This window comes from Aotus nancymaae, unplaced genomic scaffold (genome assembly GCF_030222135.1).
Source record: "Aotus nancymaae isolate 86718 unplaced genomic scaffold, 86718_ANA_hifiasm-v0.15.2.pri h1tg000017l, whole genome shotgun sequence".
NCBI classification, from domain to species: Eukaryota; Metazoa; Chordata; class Mammalia; order Primates; family Aotidae; genus Aotus; species Aotus nancymaae.
The window spans coordinates 12467324-12494350 of NW_026988429.1; the positions used below are offsets into that span (position 1 = coordinate 12467324).

The following is a 27027-nucleotide window of genomic DNA, read 5'->3' on the forward strand; positions in this document are numbered from 1 at the left end:
ATCAACTGAAAAAAAATGTTTCAACTGTTTTGTTCATGGCTATTTCCCCAGTGCTTACAAGAATGTCTGGCACAGAAAAGACAGTAAATATCTGCTGAATTAAAGAAAGTCTGGTGACTTAACCAAGGACAGATGTAACTAAGGAGAAACATAAGAAGTTCAAATATATACTGAACAGGTTAGAGTTCAACAGGCAAGTACTGTAAATTAGGGTGGGGTGACTGGTAGTTTCTGAAGTCAAAAACTATCTGCAGGGACGAAAGCAAGAGAGTTTCATCAGTAAGAAAGAGAGGATAAAGAACTGGTGAAGAGATTTACCTATAATTTAAAAAGGATGGTTCTAAATATTTAAGTACCTGTTGCTGAAGCTGGAGCATCTCCCTTTTGTTTTTGGAGTTGTGAGGCAGGCTGTTTAGATTCTTTCATTACTTCTGATACACTAGAGATTTTTAGTGGACCAGACTGAATCTTGGAAATAAAAAACATTTAACATTTCAGATATACTATTTTTTAAAAAGGTACAATAATTTGCAGTAATTCAAATGTCAAGTCTTTCAGGCTTTTAACATAAAGTTATCAACACTTTACCACATATGTATTTTAATAAATATAGTTGAGAGAAACCACCATTACTAAAAAAGTGCAGTCCAAGGATTTCATTCCAAATGACCAGCCCATATTTTAGTAGTAACAAAGGCTTCTATTAGGGTGACCAATAAAGTCCATGACATGTGATCTTCTGATTAAACATCATTCTTTGTACTTATACAGTATTAAGAAGACTATTATCATTTCCTTTCTAAATCAAATTATGATGTCTTCTGTATACATTCAATTAGAATCAAATGATTATTAAGGGCTGAGTAAAAATACAAATGAATTTTTTGTTTCTTTGATCTCCAGGATTCTTGCAACTACACAATAAGATAAATGATCAATTTGTAAGTAATGCTTGCTTTCCTCTTCCCAATTATTGCCTGCCCTAAGTTTAAGATGCTGTTCACTTAAGAGGGTTGCCAGATGATGTGCCAGAGAAAATTACTTTTATTTTTATTTCCACTTATGTTATTCCACTTTCTGCCCTAACTTGGCAGAAGAACTCAGATATCCCTAACATGACTACTTAAACATAACAGAAATGGTTCTGAATTTTGTCACTAACAGAAACTAGAATTACTCCCATTTTCATTAAAATATTATTTTTGAATGATGAATGTTTACTGTAACAAGTAAAATAATACCAAGATACATCAGTGGCTGTAACTTGCCTCTTCACTGCTTCTTTCCCTTTCCACTCTCTCAGGAAGCCACTGCTAATAGCCTGTAATCCATCCTTCTACTCCTGAGCAAAAGCTCAAATATATACACATAAACGATGTTTCACTTCCTTAAACCAAAATAGGATTATACAAATTACCTTGTAACTTGCTCTTTCTTTCATTTAATACTGTATCACAGACCTTCTCTTTCAGGTCAATAAATTCTTTGTTGTTGCACAATATCCTCATGTAACGATTTCTCATAGTTTGGTCAACTTCTCTATAATCATTCAAGTTGCTTCCTGTTTTGTTTTGCTTTGTTGCTACAAACAAAGCAATGAACAACCATCCCTGTCCGTTTAACTGAAAAGCACCATAGTGTGACATCTATGGGATAGTTTCCCAGAAGAGGAACTGCTGGGTCAAAGGGTGTGTGTGTGTGTGTGTATTTTTTGACACGGAGTCTTGCTGGAGTGCAGTAGCACAATCTCAGCTCACTGCAACCTCTGCCTCTCGGGTTCAAGTGATTCTCCTGCTTCAGCCTCCGGAGTAGCTGGGATTACAGGTGCCTGCCACCACTCCCGGCTAATTTTTGTATTTTTAGTAGAGACAGGGTTTTGCCATGTTGGCCAGGCTGGTCTCAAACTCCTGACCCGCCTCGGCCTCCGAAAGTGCTGGGATTACAGGCATGAGTCACTGCGCCTGGCCGGGGTTGTATATTCTTAACAGATGTTAACAGATCACTTTCACCTAAGGTTCTAGTGACTCACATTCTAACAATAAAAGTGTGTGTGTGATCTATTTCCAAATTCAGTTGTTCTATTCCTCTAATTTCTTTTCCTGTGTCCCAACTTCATTTTATTAAAATAGCAGTATAAAAACGTCAGTATCTAGAAAAGCACCCTCCTCATCTCCTTTTCAAAATGTTCTTGAGTAGTCTTGTACATCATTAATTTCTCCATATGAACATTAACAGTGCATTAACTGGTACCTCATCATCTGGAAAAATTCACTCAAATTCTTACTAAAGTTGTGTGTATAGACACACCATAAAAACATCATTCCTCTCAAATATATACATTTCTCTCATATATATGTATGTCATATATATTTGGTACTATCTTAATATATATTTGGTACTACCTTGGTACTATCTTTAATGACATACATATATATTTGAGAGAAATGACATTTTTACGATATGAAGTTCTATCCAAGAATATAACATTTGGAATCATTTAGGCATTATTCCACGTCCAACAAAAAGATTTTATGCATGGACAGTAAATACAGAGACAATGTTATAACAAATCATGTTGCCGTTAAAAAGGTTACTATGGGCCTGGCGCAGTGGCTCACGCCTGTAATCCCAGCATTTTGGGAGGCCAAGGCAGGTGAATCACGAAGTCAGAAGATCAAGCCCATCCTGGCTAACACTGTGAAACCTGTCTCTACTAAAATACAAAAAATTAGCCAGATGGGGAGGCACACGCCTGTAGTCCCAGCTACCTGGGAGGCTAAGGCAGGAGAACCATTTGAACTTGTGAGGCGGAGGTTGCAGTGAGCTGAGATTGTGCCACTGCACTCAAGCCTGGGTGATAGAGCAAGAGTCTGTCTCAAAAAAAAAAAAAAAAAAAAAGGTTACTATGAAATAAAATGCACAAGCAACAAGTTGACACAATGTTTAACAGGAGAGAGTGCTTGAATAAATGGTAAAAATAATAATTATAATAATAAAAACACTAACTGCTCTTGTAATTCAGAGGTGAGAAAATTAACTTAGGTCTATGCAGTGAAGGATGATGCCCTTGAGGAGAACATTAATAGGCAATGGAAAGGAAGTCATTCTGGGTAGGAAACCATCCTGAAAAAAGTTGTGCAAATGAAAGGGATCTTAGATGAGTTCTCTCTTTAACCATGGGCCTTGGAACAGTGCCTGTAACATAATAATCACTTGATTAACACTGGTTGAATAAATGAACAAATTGAAAGCACAGACATATTTGTAATGAAGGGCAACTGGTGTAGAGCTAAGGGCTTATGTGCAGGACCCAGAGATAAGGCTGCAAAGGTAAATAAGTGCCAGATTGCCACCAAGGGTACTGAATATCAACTTAAAAGCTAGCAAAGACCACAAACTACAGAAATAAAGGTCCCCAGTGGCCAGTATCTAGGCTAACATTTAAGCACTCCTGGCTTCGAATTCCTTATTCAGAGCATGAGACAGTCTCTAAGATTTCTCTAGTTTTTACATCCTATGGTCTTCCGTCTTTTAAACAATAGGAAATATTTGGAAGTACACTAATAGGTGTTATCATGAAAATATCATAGCACTTCTTTTAGAAGACTCTCTGGTATTGATATGAAGATGACCCACATTCTGTTAGGAGGCAGAGATCTAGTGGGATGGAGACTGGGAGGAAGATGGGAAAGACTATGCATGGAGAGCAACAGGCCTAGTTCAAAAGATAATTTGAATATGAAGGTGTAGGGATAGCGGTAATGCAAGAAGAAGATTAAATAAGATAAGATAGCTAACAAAATATTGGTAACCTGTAATGAATCTAAGAATTCTGGCCTAGCTACACTGGACAGCTTGGTACTATCTTTAATACAAAACAGCAAATCAGGAGTAGTGTAAGTGTGGAGTTGGTATAGTATAAATATGCTGAGTTATTAAGTGGAAATGTTCTGCAAAGTAGCTATAGTGGAGTGAGGAGAGGCCAAGGCTATTTGGAGAAATAAAGGATTCAACTACAAAGAATGACATCTGAAGTCACGTCAACTGAGAAAAGAACGCTGCTCTGAATTTTTCAACTGTACTCCATGCTCCTAGAACAGCTTCCCGCTATTTCTCCTGGGTCATGAAGCTTAAAATAGAGCCAAGATTTTAGAATAAATCCACAGGATTCTGCTCCTTGACTTATGAAGCTGCAATATTATCTCCCTCAGCCAGTACGGACATTTCAAAGTCCATACAGAAGAATAAATGATGTAGAAGACTAGTCAAAAACATTTTGAAAAAGTATGGTCGGGGTGGGTTATAGGGAAGAAGTTTGATGACGTTTGTTTTTCCAAATGTTAACTTTGCTATAGGATTGGTCTCTAGATCATGCTAGATACTGGACGGTAAATCCACCCAGTTTCTAACAATAAACTGATCAGCCGTGTAGCATAAAGAAATGTTCAATACCAAAGAGCCAAAAATATGCTTTTTCACAGAATTTTTTTTATAAGAAGCTGTATGTGAATGAAGAAAACATTTAAAATTAGAGTTTAAAAACATTTTTTAAGCCTGGTGAGAAAAAAATACACACAAAGTTACAGGAATAATAGAAGATATCCTGTCAACTAATCTGCATCTAGCTGAAAATTCTGTGACTCTGTATTACAGTCTAAAAGGAGCCATTACTAACCATAACATGTGGTTCTGGCTGGGCGCGGTGGCTCATGCCTACAATCCCAGCACTTTGGGAGGCCCAGGCAGGTGGATCACAGGTCAAGAGATCAAGACTATCCTGGTCAACATGGTGAAACCCCATCTCTACTAAAAATACAAAAATTAGCTGGGCATGGTGGCGCACGCCTATAGTCCCAGCTACTCAGGAGGCTGAGGCAGGAGAACTGCTTGAACCTAGGAGGCAAAAGTTGTGGTGAGCCAAGATCACGCCATTGCACTCCAGCCTGGGTAACAAGAGCAAAACTCCATCTCAAAAAAAAAAAAAAAAAATGTGGTTCTATGTCATGACCATTCTGCACTTGTTTTTGCAGTGTTCTAAGTAAAAGCCTGATATCTGCAACCGTACAGGATTACATATAGACATCCCCCTCGGTCAACAGGGCAACCATGGTTACCTCTGCCCAAGATATCCCCTCCGTTTACCCTTGTGTGCAGCACAATTATTTTCTATGTGGTATGTACTGAGAGCACTTATGGGACTCCAAAAGAATAAATATCTATCTGTACCAGTTACTATTAGTTCAATTTAAAGAAAACTGGCCAGGTGCGGTGGCTCACGCCTATAATCCCAACACTTTGGGAGGCCAAGGCAGGCAGATCACAAGGTCAGAAGTTCAAGACCAGCCTGGCCAACATGGTGAAACCCCATCTCTACTAAAAATACAAAAAATTAGCTGGGTGTGGTGGCGCACGCCTGTAATCCCAGCTACTTGGGAGGCTGAAGCAGGAGAATCACTTGAACTCAGGAGGTGGAGGTTGCAGTGAGTGAGACTGCGCTATTACACTCCAGCCTGGGTAACAAGGGCGAAACTCCATCTCAAAAAAAAAAAAACTGCACCTGAAACCAGGCACAGTGGCTCACACCTGTAATCCCAGCACTTTGGGAGGCCGAGGCAGGTGGATCACCTGAGGTCAGGAGTTCGAGATAAGCCTGGCCAACATGGTGAAACCCCATCTCTACTAAAAATATAAAAAAAGAGATGGGTGTGGTGGCAAGTGCCTATAATCCCAGCTACTCGGGAGGCTGAGGCAGGAGAATCACTTAAACCCAGGAGGCGGAGGTTGAGGTGAGCTGAGATCACACCACTGCACTCCAGTCTGGGCAACAAGAGCAAAACTTTGTATCAAAAAAAAAAAAAAAAAAACAAACAAACCTGCACCTGTATTGAACATGGACAGACTTTTTCTGGTCATCTTTCCCTAAATAACACAGTATAACTAAAATTTAGATAGGATTTACATTGTATTAGATATTACATCTAACCTAGAAATGATTTAAAGTATATGGGAAGGTGCGCATAGATTATATGCAAATGCTGTAACATTTTATATCTGAGACTTGAGCATCCATGGGATTTTTGTATCCATGGGAAGTCCTGAACCACTCCTCCATGAATACCAAAAGACAACTGTATTTTCAACATGAAAACAACCTGCTTTTAAAGTATTTCACTAGATAAACTGAAATATTGTTTAAAACTCTCACCGATTTCTTTGGCAATGGAACATTATAAGCTGCGGAACCAAGAACCATCTCGAACAGTTTGTCTGAGTAAGGTATGGTTTTCTCCACACTTTCCCGGAAATGGGAATCCCACTTGGCATAGAGGATAGTGCCACCAATACCTCCACCAACAAACAAAAGGCCAGCTCCAGCAATTTTGCCAGTAGTCAACCTAAGTGAAAGAAATAGGAAATACATTTATATTTCTTGGCTCTCCTACATCTATTTTCCTACACCAATGTAAGCATCTCAAAGACCTCTAGCCTCTACTTATCTACTACTAATTCAGATCATAGCAGCCAAATTTACTACCACATCTGCACATCACCTTTTCCTGATTTGTTTCTAACTTGTTGCTACTAAAAATAATATTTATTCATTTTGGGAGGCCTAACGGAAGGGCTGCTTGAGCCCAGGAGTTCAAGACCACCCTGGGCACCATAGTAAGACCCCATCTCTACCCCACCACCCCTTAAAAAAAAACATTAGCCAAACGTAGTAGCACGTGCCCCAGCTACTCAGGAGGCCAAGGTAAGAGGAATGCTCAAGCCTGGGAGATCAAGGCTGCAGTAAGCAGTGATCATGCATGACACTGCACTCCAGCCTGGGGCAACAGAACAAGACCTTGTCTCAAAAATAAATAAAATGTATGAATAACTATACATTTTTTAAAATACAGTATCTGCCGGGCGCGGTGGCTCACGCCTATAATCCCAGCACTTTGGGAGGCCGAGACGGGTGGATCACAAGGTCAAGAGATCCAGACCATCCTGGTCAACATGGTGAAACCCGGTCTTTACTAAAAATACAAAAAAAAAATTAGCTGGGCATGGTGGCGCGTGCCTGTAGTCCCAGCTACTTGGGAGGCTGAGGCAGGAGAATTGCTTGAACCCAGGAGACAGAGGTTGCGGTGAGCCCAGATCGCGCCATTGCACTCCAGCCTGGGTAACAAGAGCGAAACTCCGTCTCAAAAAAATAAAAAAAATAAAAATAAAAATAAAAATGCAATATCTAAGTATCTACCCTTTAATGTTTAATTCAACATGTTCACAATCATGAAATTCTCTCTGAACCCAAACAAGAACTATCACTAACTTTCAAGGCTCCTCTTCCTTAATCAAACATTTCTATAAACACAATAAACTCTTTACAAAATACCAGACAGGTGTGGTGGTTCACAGCTGTAATGCCAGCACTTTGGGAGGCCGAGCTACACTGGTTAACTTGGTACTATCTTTAATACAAAACAGCAAATCAGGATCACCTGAGGTCGGGAGTTCGAGACCAACCTGGCCAACATGGTAAAACCCCGTCTCTACTAAAAATACAAAAATTAGCTAGGCATGGTGGCAGGCACCTGTAGTCCCAGCTGCTGGGAAAGCTGAGGTAGAAAAATTGCTTGAACCTGAGAGGTAGAGGTTGCAGTGAGCCAAGATGGCACCACTGCACTCCAGCGTGGGCAATAGAGTGAGACTTCATCTTAAAAAAATACGTAAAATAAAATAATGCCAAATAGAACTAACAAATACTTGTTTAAGTTACACCATGCTGAGTTCTGGATATAAATCTATTTGCTGGAGAATGGAAGATTGCACATGCAAGGAAGGCTCTGCCTTGGATACCATCCAATTACTGAAGAGCCAAAAGGTGCGTTAACAAATTTTTACCTACAGACAATGCTCCAGAAGGTACCACAACAATGTTACAGCAAAGCTTCAGTGTATGTGCCCCTTTAAAAAAGGAGGTTTAAGCAGCTATTCCCATATTCGAGGAAAACACACACATACCCACTTAGCAGCACACAGTGAAAAGCCTGGGTACAGGGAGACATACTACATACCCAGAGCTGCCTGAAGTAGAGTATCTGCGGCATGGTCGCAATGGACGGAGGACAAACTTCCCACAGAGACAACTCTAAAGAAGGAAAACATCACAACCAATACAGTTAAAGGAAACTGGTAAGCTTCCTTAGGGTTGGTAATACAGAAATAATAATTTTATTAAAAATGTCTTCATTAAACCAAAAATTACTTTCAGAAGTCAATTTATGATGAACTATATTTATAGATTCCTAAAAGCAATGATGATTCTTATACCTCAAGGCTCACATAAAATTACTTTTAATATTTAAAAAAATTATCAGACTATGATCAATTAGCACCTTTAAGGTTATGTATGCTAAATATTTCTTGAATACAATTGGAATTTGCCACGTTTTATTAATTGGCCAAAAAAAATCTATTTTTACTTTATAAGTTTAGTTTAGACATCTGAAAAATCACCCACAAAGTTATGCTAAAAGCATGGCATTACAGGATACACAGTCAAGGAAGAGATCTAACCTCAGCTAACTTATCTAGAAAACCAGTTTTCTCATCTCTAAGCTAATTATGTAGCTGGTCAACTCCTAGAGGCATTCATTTAAAAGCTGATTTTTGGTTTATCTTAGCATATTGTTAGTCTAAAAGCCAATCATGTTAAGAAAAACATTTTAATTAATGTTGTAAATGCTCAGGCACACCTGTCCCCATAAAACTAGTCTATACTGACATAAAAACAAATCATCAGGGCTATATGCTTTGTGATTGGTTTTAATAAAACACACCTAAATATTTCTTAACAACATGTGGATCCCCTAAATTAAGCAAATGAACAAGCATCTAAATACTATTGGGGAAGGTTGTCATAAACTTAAAATCATTCATATCTATCAATTTGAAATTTTACACTTATCAAATCCATAAAAATATCTTCTTTTAAAATAACCAAGTAGAAAAATCAAACTGCAACAAGGGGGAAAGTGCTTTCTCTAGGTTCTTTAATGAAATTGTATTTAAGGAATATCAGAATAACACAAACTTCATTTTTTTTTTTTTTGAGACGGAGTTTCGCTCTTGTTACCCAGGCTGGAGTGCAATGGTGCGATCTCGGCTCACTGCAACCTCCGCCTCCTGGGTTCAGGCAATTCTCCTGTCTCAGCCTCCTGAGTAGCTGCTGGGATTACAGGCACGTGCCACCATGCCCAGCTAATTTTTCGTATTTTTAGTAGAGACGGGGTTTCACCATGTTGACCAGGATGGTCTCAATCTCTTGACCTCGTGATCCAGCCGCCTCAGCCTCCCAAAGTGCTGGGATTACAGGCGTGAGCCACCGCGCCCAGCCACAAACTTCATTTTAAAAGTATCTATAGTTTTGGCCAGGCGTGGTGGCTCACGCCTATAATCCCAGCACTTTGGGAGGCTGAGGCTGGCGGATCATGAGGTCATGAATTCAAGACCAGCCTGGCCAACATGGTGAAAACCCGTCACTACTAAAAATACAAAAATTAGCTGGGCATGGTGGCAGGCACCTGTAATCCCAGCTACTAAGGAGGCTGAGGCAGGAGAATCACTTGAACCCAGGAGGCAGAGGCTGCAGTAAGCTGAGACCGTGCCACTGCACTCCAGTCTGGGTGACTCATCTCAAAAAAAAAAAAAGTACCTATAGTTTTAAGAAAACATATCACATAGTCATAGGACACATGAAATTACTCTACAGTTGTAGTTATAACTTACACTCTACTGGTCAAAGCTTAGAGGTAAACATCTAACTAATGTAGTAATACATTTTGAAAAACAAAAAACTAGATGTTTTTAAACATGTAAAGCAGATACAATTGGTATTAAAAAGTATTTCAATTATTGGCACAGTGGCTCATGCCTGTAATCCCAGCACTTTGGAAGGCCAGTGGTGGGGAGGGTGACCGCTTGAGCCCAGGAGGTCAAAACCAGCCTGGGCAACATGGTTTAGGCAACCATTCCCATATTTGAGGAAAACACACACATCTCTGCTAACAATACAAAAATTAGACGGGTTTGGTGGCATATGCCTGTAGTCCCAGCTACTTGGGAGGCTGAGGCACGAAAATCACTTAAGCCCAGGAGGTGGAGGTTGCAGTGAGCCAAGATTGCACCACTGCACTCCAGCCTTGGCAATAGAATAAGACTCTGTCCTCACCCCCACAAAAAAAAACAAACCAGAAAAAAAACCAGTATTTCAATTATTACCTACCCTGTAGAAATCCCAACATTTCTGAACCATTTTTAATAGAAAGGGGTGTTCTCCTTCTATTCTGTAAAGGAGGTAGTATGAAATTGTAAACAGAAATGCATCTATTTTTATAAGCCAACAACTCCATTTTTGTGACGCAGGGAGAAAATATTAAGAGAACACTGAAGTTGTGTTTTATTTAAGGTTGCATTTTTTTTATCTGTCTAGGTACAAATACGTATTCAGGTCAAAAGTTAAGGCACTGCTAACAGTGGATAATTAGCTAACTGGAGTATCAAGCAGCAAGCATAATGAATTACTGACTCCAGGCAATTACGGACAAATTCAACACTAGAGTTTGAGACTACCCAAATTCCTATCCGTTTTTCTTTCTTTTTTTTTTGAGACAGAGTCATTCTGTCACCCAGGCTGGAGTGCAATGGCGCGATCGCGGCTCACTGCAACCTCTGCCTCCCAGGTTCAAGCGATTCTCTTACCCCAGCCTCCTGAGTAGCTGGGATTACAAGTGCATGCCACCACACCCAGCTAATTTTTGTATTTTCAGTAGAGACGGGTTTCAACATCTTGGCCAGGCTGGTCTTGAACTCTTGACCTCATGATCCGCCAGCCTCAGCCTCCCAAAGGGCTGGGATTATAGGCATGAGCCACCGCGCCCGACCATAGTTTCTCTTTAAATAATATTTTTTTTGTTTGTAGAGACCGAGCCTTGCTATGTTGACCAGGCTGCTCTTAAACTCCTGGCCTCAACCTATCCTCCTGTTTCGATTTCCCAAAGTGTTGGAATTATAGGCATGAGCAACCATGCCCAGCATCAGTATTTTTAAATGTTTCTTTATCTACCTTCCGCTTTTGTTTGACTTACCATTCTCCCTTTGACAGAATGTATTCTGAATATAAGTTAAAACTTCCTAATATCAAACAAATTTAAAATCTGAGGTTTTAAATAATTTAAAAGGTTTAAACATGCATAGAGTGAAATCTCCCTCATACTTCTTTCCCCAGCCACCTTATTCTTTTTATAGGCAACTGACACTGTCAGTTTCTTATTTATCCAGAGACATTCTATGTATATTTATTCAAACGTGCATATTCTCCTGACCTTCCCCACCTTTACACAAATGATACCATAATATACACGCAGTTCTCTACTAAAGTTTATTCAAGGATATATACTTTAAATCACTGTATATCAGTACATGAAAAGCTTCTCAAGGGATCTTACAGTGATTTGGTATTCCACTGCTACTTAATGTTTGTTAACCAGCCCCTATTGATGGACACTGAGGTTTTTCTAAATTTTTGTTATAATAAATAATGCTACCTGAGTAACACTATACAGAATTTTGGGTCTATTCTTAAAAGTAAAATTTGCCATGTTGATTAATACTGCCAAATTAGCCAAACTGCCCTCTAGTAATATCAAAGTATTTTTTCCCATATCTTCTCCAACACACTGTATTGTATCAAGGTTTTATTTTATTTTTTAACCACTGACAATCTGAGGGATGAAAATATAGAAATAGGGTGTTTCAAGCATATAAATCATTTTTTTTAAGAGACTGGGTCTCCCTCTGTTACCAAGGTTGGAATGTAGTGGTATGATCATAGCTCACTGTAACCTCAAACTGCTGGGCTTAAATGGTCCTCCAGCCTCAGACCCCTGAGTAGGTGGGACTACAGGCAGATGCCCACCATACTCAGCTAATTTTTTTGTTCTTGTTTTTTATAGAGCAAGGTCTGCTATGTTACCCAGGCTGGTTCGGAACTCCTGGCCTCAAGCAGTCCTCCTATCTCAGCCTCTCAAAGCACTGGGTAATTTTTACTTAATTTATGTAAGAATACATGTTACTTTATTATTAATATAAGATAATAAATAATTATAATTATGCTGCTATTTAATACCACTAACTTTAGGGTGGTCTGTTACACAGCTAGATAACCAAACATATGTTTGTCCCTAGAAGAGGGGTGCTACCACAAAACAAAACATAAACATGAGATCATGACTTTGGGACTGGTGCTGGGGGTGGCAGAAGCTGGAAGAGCCTTGAAGAAATTGTTAGAAGTAGCCTAATGGCCTTCACAGAGCCTGTGGGTGAGGGCTTAAAGAAAAGCAGAAAAAAAAAAAAAGTTTTTGGAATCTGGAGGAAAAGATATTCTTGTTATGTAGTGACAGTTGTTTATCAAAATTGTCATCTGTAATGACAGACATGGAAAATAGAAAATTAAGCATAGCTATAGCTACACCTAATGAACTGATGTACTTGACTAAAGAGTTCCAAGTGGAGTGTTCAAAAGTGGTAACTGTTTTCTTTCAGCTGAGTATAAGGACAGAGATGAGCTTTAAGAAACAAAACAAAAATCTGTTTAGCTTTCAAGAAAAATTAAAGAAAACATAAAAGAGCCAGAATTTGGTGGGTTCAAAAATTAAACTGTTTCTCGTTTTTAAATAGATTCTCATATAGAGAAGGGCTTCAAGCCAAAGATCAAATCCAGTGTGTGACCAAAAGATCCTTTGAGATTTCAGAAAGATCCAAGGAGATGCCCCTCAATGAGTCCTTTTACCTTGAGAAAACGTCCTCTAAGAATCTTAAGATGTGTTTCCCAGATTCTGTTAGAACAATAAGGCTATTCAGAACATTAAGGATGTTATCCCACAGCAGCTTCACAGGAAGCCCAAAATGGAGAAGGGCTTATCTTGATGAGATGTGTGGGTATGGCTTGTCTAATGAAGAAAACTGCAATTAAGATTCACAGGAAACCCAAAAAGTTGTTGAGAATTTTATTGATAAAAAACATGCTGGCTTATATGTAAAGTGAAAAAGAGGACAAAATGAAAAGAAGCTTTTGGACTCTTAAACTTTTACAGACAGGAAGTAGGTTGTGGAAACAATTCACCTGCAAACAGGCTAAATATTCTGGAAATGAAAGAATAATTCAAGCGTAGAATCAGGAGCCCAAAGGGTAGAACACAGAGCCGAGGAGAATCATTCCCAAGCAGTAGAACTGAGCTCTAATCAAGGAATTAAAACATAGGCCCAGCTGAAATTTACACTTGTTATCGAATGGTGACTGCTGTGTGCCTCTTAGTTTCTGCCTTTTTGAATAAGAGTGTCCAGAGTGATTATCCTGTGCCTGTCATACCACCATATGCTGAATGTATGGGGAGCAGATAATTTGTCTCTTTAGTTTACAGGTCTTTAGATCAGAAAGAAAAGTGTTTAAGAAGCTATACCCTAGGGACCACATCCAGATACCTTAACCATAGTAGGATCGGATTTAGATGACAAGATCTTGGTCCTAATGATGATGCTTTGATGGCATTAGACTTTGGAAGGTCCTGAAGAAGGTTATGAGTGTATTTGCATGTGGGAGGGATGTCACTTGCATCCAGAAGGCTGAGGATAATATCCAAAATTGACTGCAACAATACTTCCTGTGCCACATGCTCTTCCAGAAACGTGCCCCTCTCCCAACAATAAGTTTTATGTACATTTCCCTTAAACAAGGGCAGGCCTTTGTTACTAATTCACTAATAAAGGGCACTAAAAGTGATGCTCTGTAACTTCTGAGACTAAGACATAAAAAGGATATAGCTTCTACCTGGCTCTGTCTCTTGTCACTGTTGCTTTTGGAACCCAGCCACCAAAGTATATGGAAGTCCAGACACTTAAAGATGCCACAGATGGATGATCCCGCCAACAGACTCTGCTGAGGTATCAGCTGCAGCCAGTATTCACTGCCACACATGATAGTAAGGAAGACTTGGGGATGACTGTCAACCTAGTAACTATCTAACTGCAACTTCTTGAGGGTCTCTGAGCAAAAAATTTCCAGAACTGAGTAAGGCAATAAATACCGCAAGCTCAACGTGGCTTTTTATGCAGTTATAACTCATCAGAACAGATCTTAATTCATGGATTTAAACACTTTTGATGGATTTCAACCATTTGCAATTACTGTCTTTTTGCTCAAATTTTCCTATCTTGGGCCAATGGAAGCCTCTTCAAGTTTAGGGTGTGCATGCATGTATTTAGCTCTGCCTTTATGCTTCAGGCCATCTGCAAAAACCTGGTGGCAGGTGTTTTTTTCCTGTATGTGACAAAATTCTCTAAAAAAAAAAACTCACCATTTTAAAATGTACAATTCTGTGGTATTTTAGTACATCCACAATGCTGTACAACAACCATCACCACAGCTGGGCACAGTGGCTTAACCTGTAATCCCAGCACTTTGGGAGGCTGAGGTGGGTGGATCACAAGGTCAGGGGATCGAGACCATCCTAACCAACGTGGTGAAACCCTGTATCTACTAAAAATACAAAAATTAGCCAGGCATGGTGGCACATGCCTGTAATCCCAGCTATTCAGGAGGCTGAGGCAGGAGAATTGCTGAAGGAGGTTGCAGTGAGCTGAGATCGTACCACTGCACTCCAGCCTGGGCAACAGAATCAGACTCTATCTTGAAAAAAAACAAAATACTAACGAAAAAAACTCATCACCACTATCTAATCTTAGAACATTTTCATCACCCCAATAGGAAATCCTATACCCATTAAGCAGTCACCCCCCATTTTCCTCTCTCCTTAGCCCCTGGCAACCACCATGCACTTTCTGTTTTTATGAATTTGACTATTTGAGATATTTTATATAAATGGAATCACACAATGTACATCTTTTTGCCCAGCTTCTTTCACTTAGTATGTTTTCAAGATTCATCCACATTGTAACATGTATCATATATGTAGCACATACTTCATTCATTCCCTTTTATGGCTGAATCAAATATTTTATTTTATATATACATATATACCATATTTTGCTTATCCAGTCCTCAGTTAATGGACATTTGGGTTGCCTCACCTTTTGGCTATTGTGAATAATGTTGCTATGAATATTAATCTAACCTTACCTTTTGGCTATTGTGAATAATGCTGCTATGAATATTAATCTAAAAGTTTTTGTTTGAACACTTGTTTTTTATTCTTTTGGTGGGGAACTTCAGGGTCATATGGTAATTCTATGTTTAAATTACTGAGACACCACTAAACTTTTTTCATACCAGCTGCACCATTTTACATTTTCACTAGCAATGTATGAGGGTTTCAATTTCTCTATACCTTCACCAACATTTGTTATTTTCCATTTTTGTTTTGTTTTGTTTTTGAGACAGAGTTTTGTTCTTGTCTCCCAGGCTGGAATGCAATGGTGCAATCTCAGTTCACTCAGTTTACTCCAACCTCAGCCTCCCAGGTTCAAGCAATTTTTCTGCCTCAGCCTCCCAAGTAGCTGGGATTACAGGCATGTACCACCACGCCTGGCTAATTTGTTATTTTCCATTTTTATTATAACCCTCTTAGTGTGTGTGAAGTGAGTATCTCACGGTTTTAACTTGCATTTCCCTAGCGTCAAACAATGTTGAGCATCTTTCCAAGTGCTTCTTGGCCATCTGTATATCTGCTTTGGATGAATGGCTATTCAAATCCTTTGCATGTATATATATATATATATATATATATATATATATATATATATGTACATATATACACACACACACACATACACACGCACACACATACATATATGTATATATTTGGAGACAGGGTCTCACTCTTGTCACCCAGGCTGGAGTGCCGTGGCACCATCATGGTTCACTGAAGCCTCAACCTCACAGGCTCAAATAATCCTCCCACCTCTCAGCTTCCCAAGGAGCTGAGACTACAGGTGCATGCCACCACACTCAGCTTATGTTTGTATTTTTTGTAGAGACAAAGTTTTGTCATGTTGTCCAGACTAGTCTCGAACTCCTGTGCTCAAGCAGTCCGCCTGCCTCAGCCTCCCAAAGTGCTGGGATGACAGGCAAGAGCCACAGAGCCTGGGCCCTTTGCCTATTTTTCATTTGGGTTGTCTTTTTTGTTACTGAGTTGCAGGAGTTCCTTACCTAAAAAGGAATACCTCATCAGATATGATGAGGGTCTAGTACTCAAAATATCTAGTATCTGTTAGAATACTTTCACTCTTTTTACTCTCAAGTATCTCTTTGATGCCCAAAACTTTAAAATTGTAATGAAGTCTAAGTTATCTTTAGTTTCTTTTATTGCTTGTGCTTATGGTGTTATAGCTAAGAAACCACTGCCAAACATAAGGTCTGTCTCCAGAGCTCTCTTTCTTAAGTACTAAGCTAAACGATTAATATAACCTAAATATCCAACATCAATACACAAAATATTGGCTACTTTTTTGTCCTGGAATTCCTTTTTATTAATAAGGACATATGACGTAGAAAGGACAACACTGTTTCAAAGCAATCCATCTAGCCATATAAATAGAATAAGGTTAGCCTTGCTGCTTCTAACCTGCAGAAACATGGTATTAAAAAAAAAGGAAACATACAATTCCCATGTAATGTTCTTTTTTTTGATGAAGTCTCGCTGTGACACCCAGGCTGGAGTGCAATGGTGCAACCTCAGTTCACTGCAACCTCTGCCCGCCAGGTTCAAGCGATTCTCCTGCCTCAGCCTCCTGAGCAGCCGGGATTAGAGGTGTCCGCCACCGCACTAGGCTAATTTTTGTATTTTTAATACAGACATGGTTTCACCATATTGACCAGGCTGGTCTTGAACTCCTGACCTCAAGTGATCCATCCCATGTAATGTTCTTTTTTTTTTTATTCTTCCTCTAACATGGATCATAGAAAACAGTTTTTTTTTCTGTTGCCAGGCTGGAGGGCAGTGGCACGCTCTCAGCTCACTGCAACCTCTGTCTCCTGGGTTCAAGCAATGATTCTCCTGCCTCAGCTTCCCAAGTAGCTGGGACTACAGGTGCACGCCACCGTGCCCAGCTCATTTTTGTATTTTTAGTAGAGACAGGGTTTCATCATGTTGACCAGGATCGTCTCCATCTCTTGTCCTCATGTTGGCCAGGATGGTCTCCATCTCTTGTCCTCATGATCTGCCCGCCTCAGCCTCCCAAAGTGCTGGGATTACAGGCATGACCACCGCGACCAGCCGTAATGTTCTTAAACACACCATTTATTTCTTAGCTCTACCAAACTAAAGTGAAGACATAAAGAAACCAAAATCCAGGCCGGGCGCGGTGGCTCAAGCCTGTAATCCCAGCACTTTGGGAGGCCGAGGCGGGTGGATCACGAGGTCAAGAGATCGAGACCATCCTGGTCAACACGGTGAAACCCTGTCTCTACTAATACAAAAAATTAGCTGGGCACGGTGGCGCGTGCCTGTAATCCCAGCCACTCAGGAGGCTGAGGCAGGAGAATTGCCTGAACCCAGGAGGCGGAGGTTGCGGTGAGCCGAGATCGCGCCATTGCACTCCAGCCTGGGTATCAAGAGCAAAACTCCGTCTCAAAAAAAAAAAAACCAAAATCCAGCACGACAACCTGGAAATGGAACGTGTAGTATCAGCTGCCTCATGTGAACTCTAACTAGAGGTTCCAGGTTTCCTCTACAGACTGCTGGTTGCTGTCAACTGATAACGTTTTGGTGGATTTTGTCCAAAGGACTCCTCCCACATAAACAAAAACGGCACCCATAAGTTAATGGGCAGTTCTACATTTGAAATATAGATTGACATACAACAAATTAACTTTTTCTACTGTTAATTTAAAAGTTTCTAAGAATCATGCATTAAGGTTAAAAAGTATATCCTGCCAAAATATCCAGTAAGTTTGGCATTGAAGCAGCATTATATTTCAGTGTAAACACATTCTATTCTAGGAGAAAAAGTGTTCTTTAGTATAGAAATGACAGTGCCGGGTGCGGTGGTTCATGCCTGTAATTCCAGCACTATAGGAGGCTGAGGTGGGCGGATCATGAGGTCAGGAATTCGAGACCAGCCTGACCAACATGGTGAAACCCAGTTTCTACTAAAAATACAAAAATCAGCCAGGCATGGTAGTGGGCGCCTGTAATCCCAGCTACTCAAGAGGCTGAGGCAGGAGAATGGCTTGAACCCAGGAGGCAGAGGTAGTGGTGAGCCAAGATTGTGCCACTGCACTCCAGCCTGGGCAACAAAAGTGAAACTCTGTCTCAAAAAAAAAAAAAAAAACAGAAATGGCAGACAGTTATCAGCATGGCAAAAGTGGGAACTTGATACTTTAGTTTTCCCTGAATATATGTGAAAACATTTTATATGTTATCACTTGAGTGTAGTAAGTTATGGCATAAGATGTATTTCAAAATGGCTTGAAAGCTACTGGTCTAGAGATATTAAAAAAAGGAATAATGAAGAGGATTTTAGCATGGGTAGAAGCAAACAGCTGGCTGCATGATCTACTAAACTACTTTCTAGCACACACTGTAAGCTGCCTATCTCTATTACTGAGTAACATAATGTTTCATAATCCCAACAGAAAGAAAGAATTCTAGACGATAGCTCATGTCCACACACAAGTTCAATCCTAAACTAGCTGGGTTATCAAAATTGGTCTTAGGTAAGCTGGCTTGGTTGATCCTCAAGAATAATATTTCTTATTCTTGTTTCAAGTTATAAGCAGGAAAGACTACTCCATATGTAAATGACCACTTCCAGGTTTGTGGTTTGAGAGAGGGCTAGTCTAGGTGGAAAGCCCATGTCTTCCAAACTCAATGACCACTTCAAAAAGGTTGGGCCTGGTGATGCAATTCTGGGGCTAAGAGAAGAAAGATGGTGCTAGGTCTGAGGAAAAAAAGAGAACAAAAACAGGAGGGACCAAAGTTCTAAAGCACGTTTACCGAATACCGACATCTAAGGAATCCAAGGATGATCAGCCCAAACATGAAAATAAGCCCAAACACAAAAATAAGGAAGATACTATCTGTGATGGTTCATTTTATATGTCAACTTGAATCGTGTTTTTGGATGAGATTAACAATTTAAATTGGTAAACTAGTGGCCAGACATGGTGGCTCATTCCTATAATCCCAGCACTTTGGGAGGCAAAGGCGGGTGGCTTGCTTGAGCCCAGGAGTTTGAGACCAGCCTGGGTAATACTCGAAACCCTGTCCCTACAAAAAAAAAAAAAAAAAAAAAAAAAAAAAAAATTAGCTGGGTGTGGTGGTGCATGCCTGTAGTCCCAGCTACTCAAGATGCTGAGGTAGGAGGATGGCTTAAGCCTGGTAGATGGAGGTTGCAGTGAGCTGAGACTGCATCAATGCATACCAGCCTGGGTGACAAAGCGAGACTCTGTCTCAAAAAAAAAAAAAAAATTGCCCCCATAACATAGGTGGGCTTCAATCAATCAGTTTAAGGCACAAACACAACAAAACCCAAGAGGCAGTTCTCTAGCAGACTGCCTCCAGACTGAAACTGCACCATCCACTCTCCTGGGTCTCCAGGCTGCCGGCCATTGGACTGAAATTGCAATATTGGCTCTCCTAGGTCTCCAGCCTGCCAAACCACACAGCAGATTCTGGACTTGCCAGCCTCTATAACTGCATGAGTGGAGTCCTTATAACAAATCTTCCTAGGCTGGGCACTATGGTTCATTGCTGTAATCCCAGCACTTTTGGGAGGACAAGGCGGGGGAATCGTTTGAGCCCAGAAGTTTGAGATGAGTGAGACCCCATCTCTACTAAAAGTCCAAAACACTAGCTGGGCATGGTGGTGTGAGCCTGTAGTCCCTGCTACTCAAGTGAGGTGGGAGGATAGCTCAAGTCCAGTTGATCGAGACTGCACGCTGCTGTACTCCAGACTGGGCAACAGAATGAGACCCTATCTCAATACATATACATACATACACACACACACACACACACACACACACACACCCCCTCTTGTTTTTCTCTGGAGAACCCTAATATATCACTTGAGCCTAGGAGTTGAAGACCAACCTAGGAAACATAGTGAGACCCCATGTCTAAAAAACTTTTTTTAATAAAAAAAAAAAAAAGCCAGGTGCAGCGGCTCACGCCTGTAATCCCAGCACTTTGGGAAGCTGAGGTGAGCAGATCAAGATGTCAAGAGATAAGAGATCATCCTGGCCAACATGGTGAAACCCTGTCTCTACTAAAAATACAAAAATTAGCTGGGCGTGGTGGCTACTTAGGAGGCTGAGGCAGGAGAATCCCTTGAACCCAGGAGGCAGAGGTTGCAGTGAGCCAAGATCGCACCACTGCATTCCAGTCTGGCAACAGAGCGAAAGTCTGTCTCAAAAAAAAAAAAAAAAAAAAAAATTAATGAACACATTACATTCATTCTTTCATTTACATATGTCATAAACATTCACTGAGCATCTACTCAGAGCCAAGGACTATTGTCAGTACTGGAAAGATAGCAGTAAACTATATGGACACAGTTCCATTGTGGAGTTTACATTTTAAAGGTGGAAACTGTGCAATAAATGCACATTATAACATCAGGTAGTGCTAGGAGCTACAAAGCATAATAAAGTAGGATGGGATAAAAATACAGTGATGCAAGGAAGGCAAGAGTAGTCAGAATACTATTTTAGATGAGGATGCCCTCTCTGAAGGAAAGGTGACATTTGAGAAAATAACTGAAGGTAATAAGCTAAGCAAACATGTGTGAGTAGAGCCCAGGGCAAAAGAAACACCTAATGAAAAGTGAGTGAGGTACATGCTGGAGATTACCAGAAGAATCTGAGTGAGGCAGTAGAAAAATGAAATATGAGAAGAGTCAGATCAAGGGCCCACAGCAGGCAGTTTAGATTTTATTCTGGCCGGGCGCGGTGGCTCACACCTGTAATCCCAGCACTTTGGGAGGCCGAGGCGGGTGGGTCACGAGGTCAAGAGATTGAGACCATCCTGGTCAACATGGTGAAACCCCGTTTCTACTAAAAATACAAAAATTAGCTGGACGTGGTGGCGCGTGCCTGTAATCCCAGCTACTCAGGAGGCTGAGGCAGGAGAATTGCCTGAACCCAGGAGGCGGAGGTTGCGGTGAGCCGAGATCGCGCCATTGCACTCAGCCTGGGTAACGAGCGAAACTCTGTTTCAAAAAAATAAAATAAAATAAAATACATGGATTTTATTCTGAATGTGATGGGATGTCTCTAAAGGGCATGACATCATGTTTGCCTTTTAAAAAGCCTTTTACTAACTAAATGTCTTACTGGTTTTACTATTCCCTCCTAAACAATGGACGCTAGGATGAAATAGCAAAAGCAGTAAGACATTTAAGATGGGGTTCCTGGGCACAGTGGCTCACACCTGTAATCCCAGTCATTTTAGGAGGCAGATGTGGGAGGATCATTTGAGCCAAGGAGTTTGAGATCAGCCTGGGCAACATAGAGAGATCCCATGTCTACAAAAATTTTTTTAAAAATTAGCCAGGGATGGTGGCACATGCCTGTGGTCCCAGCTGCTCAGGAGGCTGAGGTAAGAGGATCCCTTGCACTCGGGAGGTCAAGGCTGCAGTGAGCCATGATCATCCCACTGAACTCAAGCCTGGGTGACAAAGTGACACTCTGTATCAAAAAAAAAAAAAAAGATGATGGAGTTTAATAAAGTGGAAAGGATCTTGACAAGTGGAATATTCTGGATAAGTTGACAAAATCAAATATGATGAGGCTACAGAGTCATCTGCTTGGGGATTAAAGTTCTGAGAGTTGATAAGATAGCAATTTCAGGAAGCTTAGACATCTTGACTTAGAGCTATAAAAGGGTACGTTTTTTATTACCAAGTTTAATTAGTTTTCTTATTCCCCAAATGGGATCCCAAAAAGTTGACTGAATTAACTGAAAAGGAGGTCATTCAGGTGGGTCTGGTCTAATCATATAAGCCTTTTAAATCTGGGTCTAGAGAGGAAAGACAGAAATAAAAGAAATTTGGAAGTCAGAGAGACAAGCTCCTGGTAGCTTGCACGAAAGCAAACATCCATGCTACCAATGGCCTCTGGAGGCCTTGCTGTAGAAGCTGGGAGCAGTGGCTGGCAAGAGGCAGCAAGAAAAGAGGGACTTTAGTCCTGTAACTGCAAGGGATTGAATTCTGTCAACAGACTGCATGAGCCTGGAAGAGGACTTTGCAGCCCTGTGTGACCCTGAGCAGGGAACCCACATCATCCATTGCCTAGACTCCTACAGAAACTGTAGGAGTCATTCACGGGTGTTGTTTTAAGCTGCAAAATTTGTGTTATTTGTTACGTAGCAATAGAAGACTAACCCAGGTTCGTTCCACTTTCCTATGGAAGGGGCTGCTTCTGTTACCCTAGCAGCAAATAGAAAGAGAAGCGTACGTGAAAACACAAGGCTTGACTTTTATGATCTCTAAGTTACTATTCCTAGAGATTCTGTTCAATTACTGCTTGAGTCACAGTACTTGTTTTGCTATCTACAACATTTTGCAAAATATCAACTTTCTGAAAATCATGAGCAATAGAAACAGGTTTATTTTCAATTTTAGAAAGTAACTTTGGTAACTACGCAAAACTACAAGTAACTGAGTGTTTTGGTTCCTTGAATGTCAAAGTAGTCCTAGCGCCTGGAGACACAGATCCCTGTCCTAATCTCAGAAATGAGCCACAAGGTCATGACTCCTATCTTTCCTTACCAGGAGTTTCAGGTCCACAAAGGAAAATCTTTCGCTTTTGTTTGAATTAAGAATAGTAGTTCAGAGGTGTTCTCAGCTGCGAAAAGACAGTCCCTTCCAGATAATTACAACCTTGACCCCTAAAACGTGGACTCTCTCTAGAAGTCCACGCACCTCCTTATTAAGGATGCAACAAGCCGCGGCTCCGCTCGTCCTGCCGGGAACTGTAGTTCTCCCCCGTCGACCTTCAGCACTGGAAACCTATTGCGCGCCCAACCGGCGACCCAGACGACAGCAGCCAGGATTGGTCCTGGACGGGGGCAGCGCGGCGCTGATTGGATGGCACGCCCGCGAAGCCACGCCTCCCGCTACTCTCCACACCCCACCCTGCTGTGGCAATAACCTCAAGTCATCCCACTCCGGCGAACTCCCTGGTGGCTGCCTCACTGCCAGCCCGGGCCTCTCCCAACAAGGTTGGCCCTAAGACTCGCCTCTGTCGTGGAGACCAGGCAGCGTCCAAGACTCCCCAGTTTTCCGCTGACGGTCTTAGGTCAGCTTCCTCACACGCCCTAGGTAGCCCCAGTGCTCACCTGGGCGGCGGCGGTCACGCCCGATAACTGACAGGCCCGCAGCATCTCGGTGGAGCGGACGGCGTTACTGGTGGACTCTGGAGCTGCCGCGGCGGCGCGAGTAAGTGGAGACGTGCGTGCGTATGTGCGTGCCCGCGTCCGCGCCCGGCGCACCGGAAGGGCAGCCGACTCCACTGCGCACGCGCGGTCTCTTCTCTGGTACCCGACTCGGCAGCTCTTAAAGGGTGGGTTCTGCCCTGGCTGCGGGAACGCCAGCTCCGGGCGATTCGTGCGAAGGAGGCTACAAGGGCGGAGTCGCTTTCCGGGTCGCACCCCGGGCTACAGGTCCTTATCCCCAAGCTGGGGTTACTAGGTGAACGCGGCCGGAGGGAGGGCCTTCTGAAATCCAGTCTTCAGCCGCACGTGGAAAATGGACAGCTGTGACTCTTCAAAGAATTAAAGCAAGAAAGCATCTCAGCCGGCTCTGTGAGCTGGATATTTCGTAGGAAGGAGTGGATTTGGCCAAAGTTACGTAAACAATGGAATTATCTCAGTTTGCGAGTTTGTTTCGTTTGACAGCCCTTCAGGGAGTCATCCTGATTGCTGGAGACAGTGAACGAACACTGTAGGGGACCCTTGTGCGGAACGTGTCAAGTGGCACAACAGGGATAGGAACACAGGTTCTTTGGACTCCACAGCTTCTCCTCCTTCCAAATTAAACCACACTGCTTTCTCCAAGTTTTTATTTTAGTAACATCATTTTGGCTGCAATTTGTGGATTAGTTGGAAGATGGGAAGTCAGTGCAGAAGCACGGTTGAAAGTATTGCATTAGGCCGGGCGCGGTGGCTCACGCCTGTAATCCCAGTACTTCGGGAGGCCAAGGCGGGAGGATCGCTTGAGCCCAGAAGTTCGAGACCAGCCTGGGCAACACAGTGAGACCTCGTCTCTATACAGAAAAACAAAAACAACAACAAAACAACTATATATATATATGTGTGTGTGTGTGTGTGTGGTGTGTGTGTGTGTGTATGTATGTGTATATATATATATATATATATATATATATATATATATATATATATATATATATATTTGAGACAGATTGCTTTTTCCCCAGGCTGGAGTGCAGTGGCACAATCTCAGCTCACTACAACCTCCGTCTCCCGGATTCAAGCAATTCCCCTGCCTCAGCCTCCCGAGTAGCTGGGACTACAGGCGCGTGCCCCCACACCTGGCTAACGTTTTGTATTTTAGTAGAGATGGGGTTTCATCATGGCCAGGATGGTCTCGATATCCTGCACTCATGATCCGCCCGCCTCGGCCTCCCAAAGTGCTGGGATTATAGGCGTGAACCACCGCGCCTGGCCCAAAAAATTTTTTAAAAAGAAAGTATTCTACTGATTCTATAATCAAAACATGTTAAATATTAAAACATGGTATTAATACTCCATGTATACTCCAGTATTAATATGTTAGTATTAATACTATTAGCATCTTATTGCAATATCGTGGAAACTAACTTTTCTATCTTCTATTGAGTTTGCAAAGTATTTCAAGTCTTAACTGGGTAATTTATTACAATATAGTATTCTCTCTAGAGGTAGACTGCTGACTTGTAGCATGGAGAGATGGACTTGAAAATTATCTAAAATCAAATGATTACGTTTGTATATGTTCTATGATTTTTAGGGAACTATAGTAATTACATATACTCAGTTTCATATCTCTATCACTTAGCTTCCAGAGCAGTCTCCCGTTTTCTTTAGTAATTTTAGCAATTGAATTACTACCTCCTTGCCCACTACTGTCATGCTCAGTGGTGCTGGTGATTTTTCTAACACCCTTGGCCTTGAACCTCTCAATGCTAGTGAACACTTTCATCCTGCTTCAGTCATGTATATCACAGCCACAACTTGACCCTGAACATCATTAGGAACCAACCTCTCTAGCTTCAAGATCTCAAACCTCAAAATCAGTCTCCCAATCCCTCATAACCCAAGTCCTTAATCCTCACTCTCCACATGCAAGTTGTGAATATTTTTGCTTTAAAATGTTATCAGGGTGGCTCATACCTGTAATCCCAGCACTTTGGGAGGCTGAGGCTGGTGGAATACAAGGTCAGGAATTTGAGACCAGCCTGACCAACATGGAGAAATCCCATCTCTGCTAAAAATACAAAATTAGCCAGGCATGGAGGTGCAGGCCTGTAATCCCAGCTACTCAGGAAGCTGAAGCAAGAAAATCGCTTGAGCCAGAGAGGCAGAGGTTGCAGCGAGCTGAGATCATGCCACTGCACTCTAGCCTGGGCGACAGAGCGAAACTCGGTCTCAATTTAAAAAAAAATGTTATTGGGGCTGGGTGTGGTGGCTCATGCCTATAATCCCAGCACTTTGGGAGGCTGAGGTGGGAGAATAACTTGAGTCCAGGAGTTTGAGACCTGCCTGGGCAAAAGAGGGAGACCTCATCTCTATTAAAAAAAAATTTAATTGGCAGGGCATGATTGTGGTGTCAGCTACTTGAAGGCTGTGTGGTAGGATTGCTTTAACCCAAGAATTCCAGGCTGCAGTGATTGCACCACTGCACTCAGACCCTTTCTCTAAAAAATAAAACTTAAATCACTCACTTGTTCAAAAAATGTGCAGTGAGGCCAGGCTCGGTAGCTCACACTTGTAATCCCAGCACTTTGGGAGGCTGAGATGGGAGAATTGTTTGAGTCCAGGACCAAACAGTTGAGACCAGCCTGGGCAACATAGTGAGAGCTAGGTCTCTACAAAAAAATTAAAAATTAGCCAGGTGTAATAGTATGTGCCTGTAGTCCCAGCTACTCAGGATGCTGAGGTGAAAATATTGCTTGAACCTAAGAGGTCGAGGCTGCAGTGAGCTATGATCACACCACTGCACTCACCTCGTCTAAAAAAAAAAAATGTGCAATGACTCCCATTGCCAATTCAAAGAGCTTTTATGAATGTCTCAATGCTTGTCTAGCATATGTGGATGTTTCTGGACTCAAAGTGGCCACCCTAGGTGGGAGGTCAAGTTGGCAACAATAGTGTTCCAAGGTTATATACCTGTATCTCAGACAAATTGAAGTATAACCATCTCAGGTTGTTTCTGTTTGTTTGTTTGTTTGTTTGTTTGTTTGTTTTGAGACACAGTCTCCCTCTGTTGCCCAGACTGGAGTACAGTGGCTCAGTCTCAACCTCCGCCTCCCAGGTTCAAGTGATTCTCCTGCCTCAGTCTCCCAAGTAGCTGGGACTACAGGCACATGCCACCATGCCCGGCTAATTTTTTGTATTTTTAGTAGAGATGGGGTTTCACTGTATTAACCAGGATGGTCTCAATCTCCTAACCTCGTGATCTGCCCACCTCGGCCTCCCAAAGTGCTGAGATTACAGCTGTGAGCCACTGCACCCGGCCATCTCAGAGGTTCTTAAAGCATGTTCCAGGAACCCCTAGGGATCCTGAAACCCTTTCAGGGACGTCTATAAAATAAAAACTATTTTTATAGTAAGATATTATTTGCCTTTCTCTCATCTCATAATTGTACGGAATTATACCAGAGGCTACCTGACATATGATATCACAAGAAATTGAATGAAGCAAATTTCAGAATCTAGGTTTTGGGGTTTTTTAATGTTAGACTTTAAAGAGATTGCAAAAAGTTAAAACAATACCATCCTCATTATTTTTTTTATTTTAGGA

General features: G+C 41.5%; 1 protein-coding gene across 8 annotated transcripts in view; it reads right to left on the reverse strand.

The window, feature by feature from the left end:
• The window catches only part of IMMT (inner membrane mitochondrial protein), a 54262-nt gene extending 30790 nt beyond the window's left edge, over positions 1-23472 (reverse strand). For all 8 annotated transcript variants that reach the window (XM_021672628.2, XM_012472928.3, XM_012472930.3 and 5 more), the window contains exons 1-4: positions 23346-23472; positions 8064-8137; positions 6206-6395; positions 357-468 (exon numbers count right to left, since the gene is read on the reverse strand). In XM_021672628.2, the coding sequence (XP_021528303.2) occupies positions 357-468; positions 6206-6395; positions 8064-8137; positions 23346-23390 (421 nt within the window). In that variant the 5' untranslated portion in view covers positions 23391-23472. The remainder of the gene's footprint in view (positions 1-356; positions 469-6205; positions 6396-8063; positions 8138-23345) is intronic.
• Positions 23473-27027: the final 3555 nt, after the last annotated feature.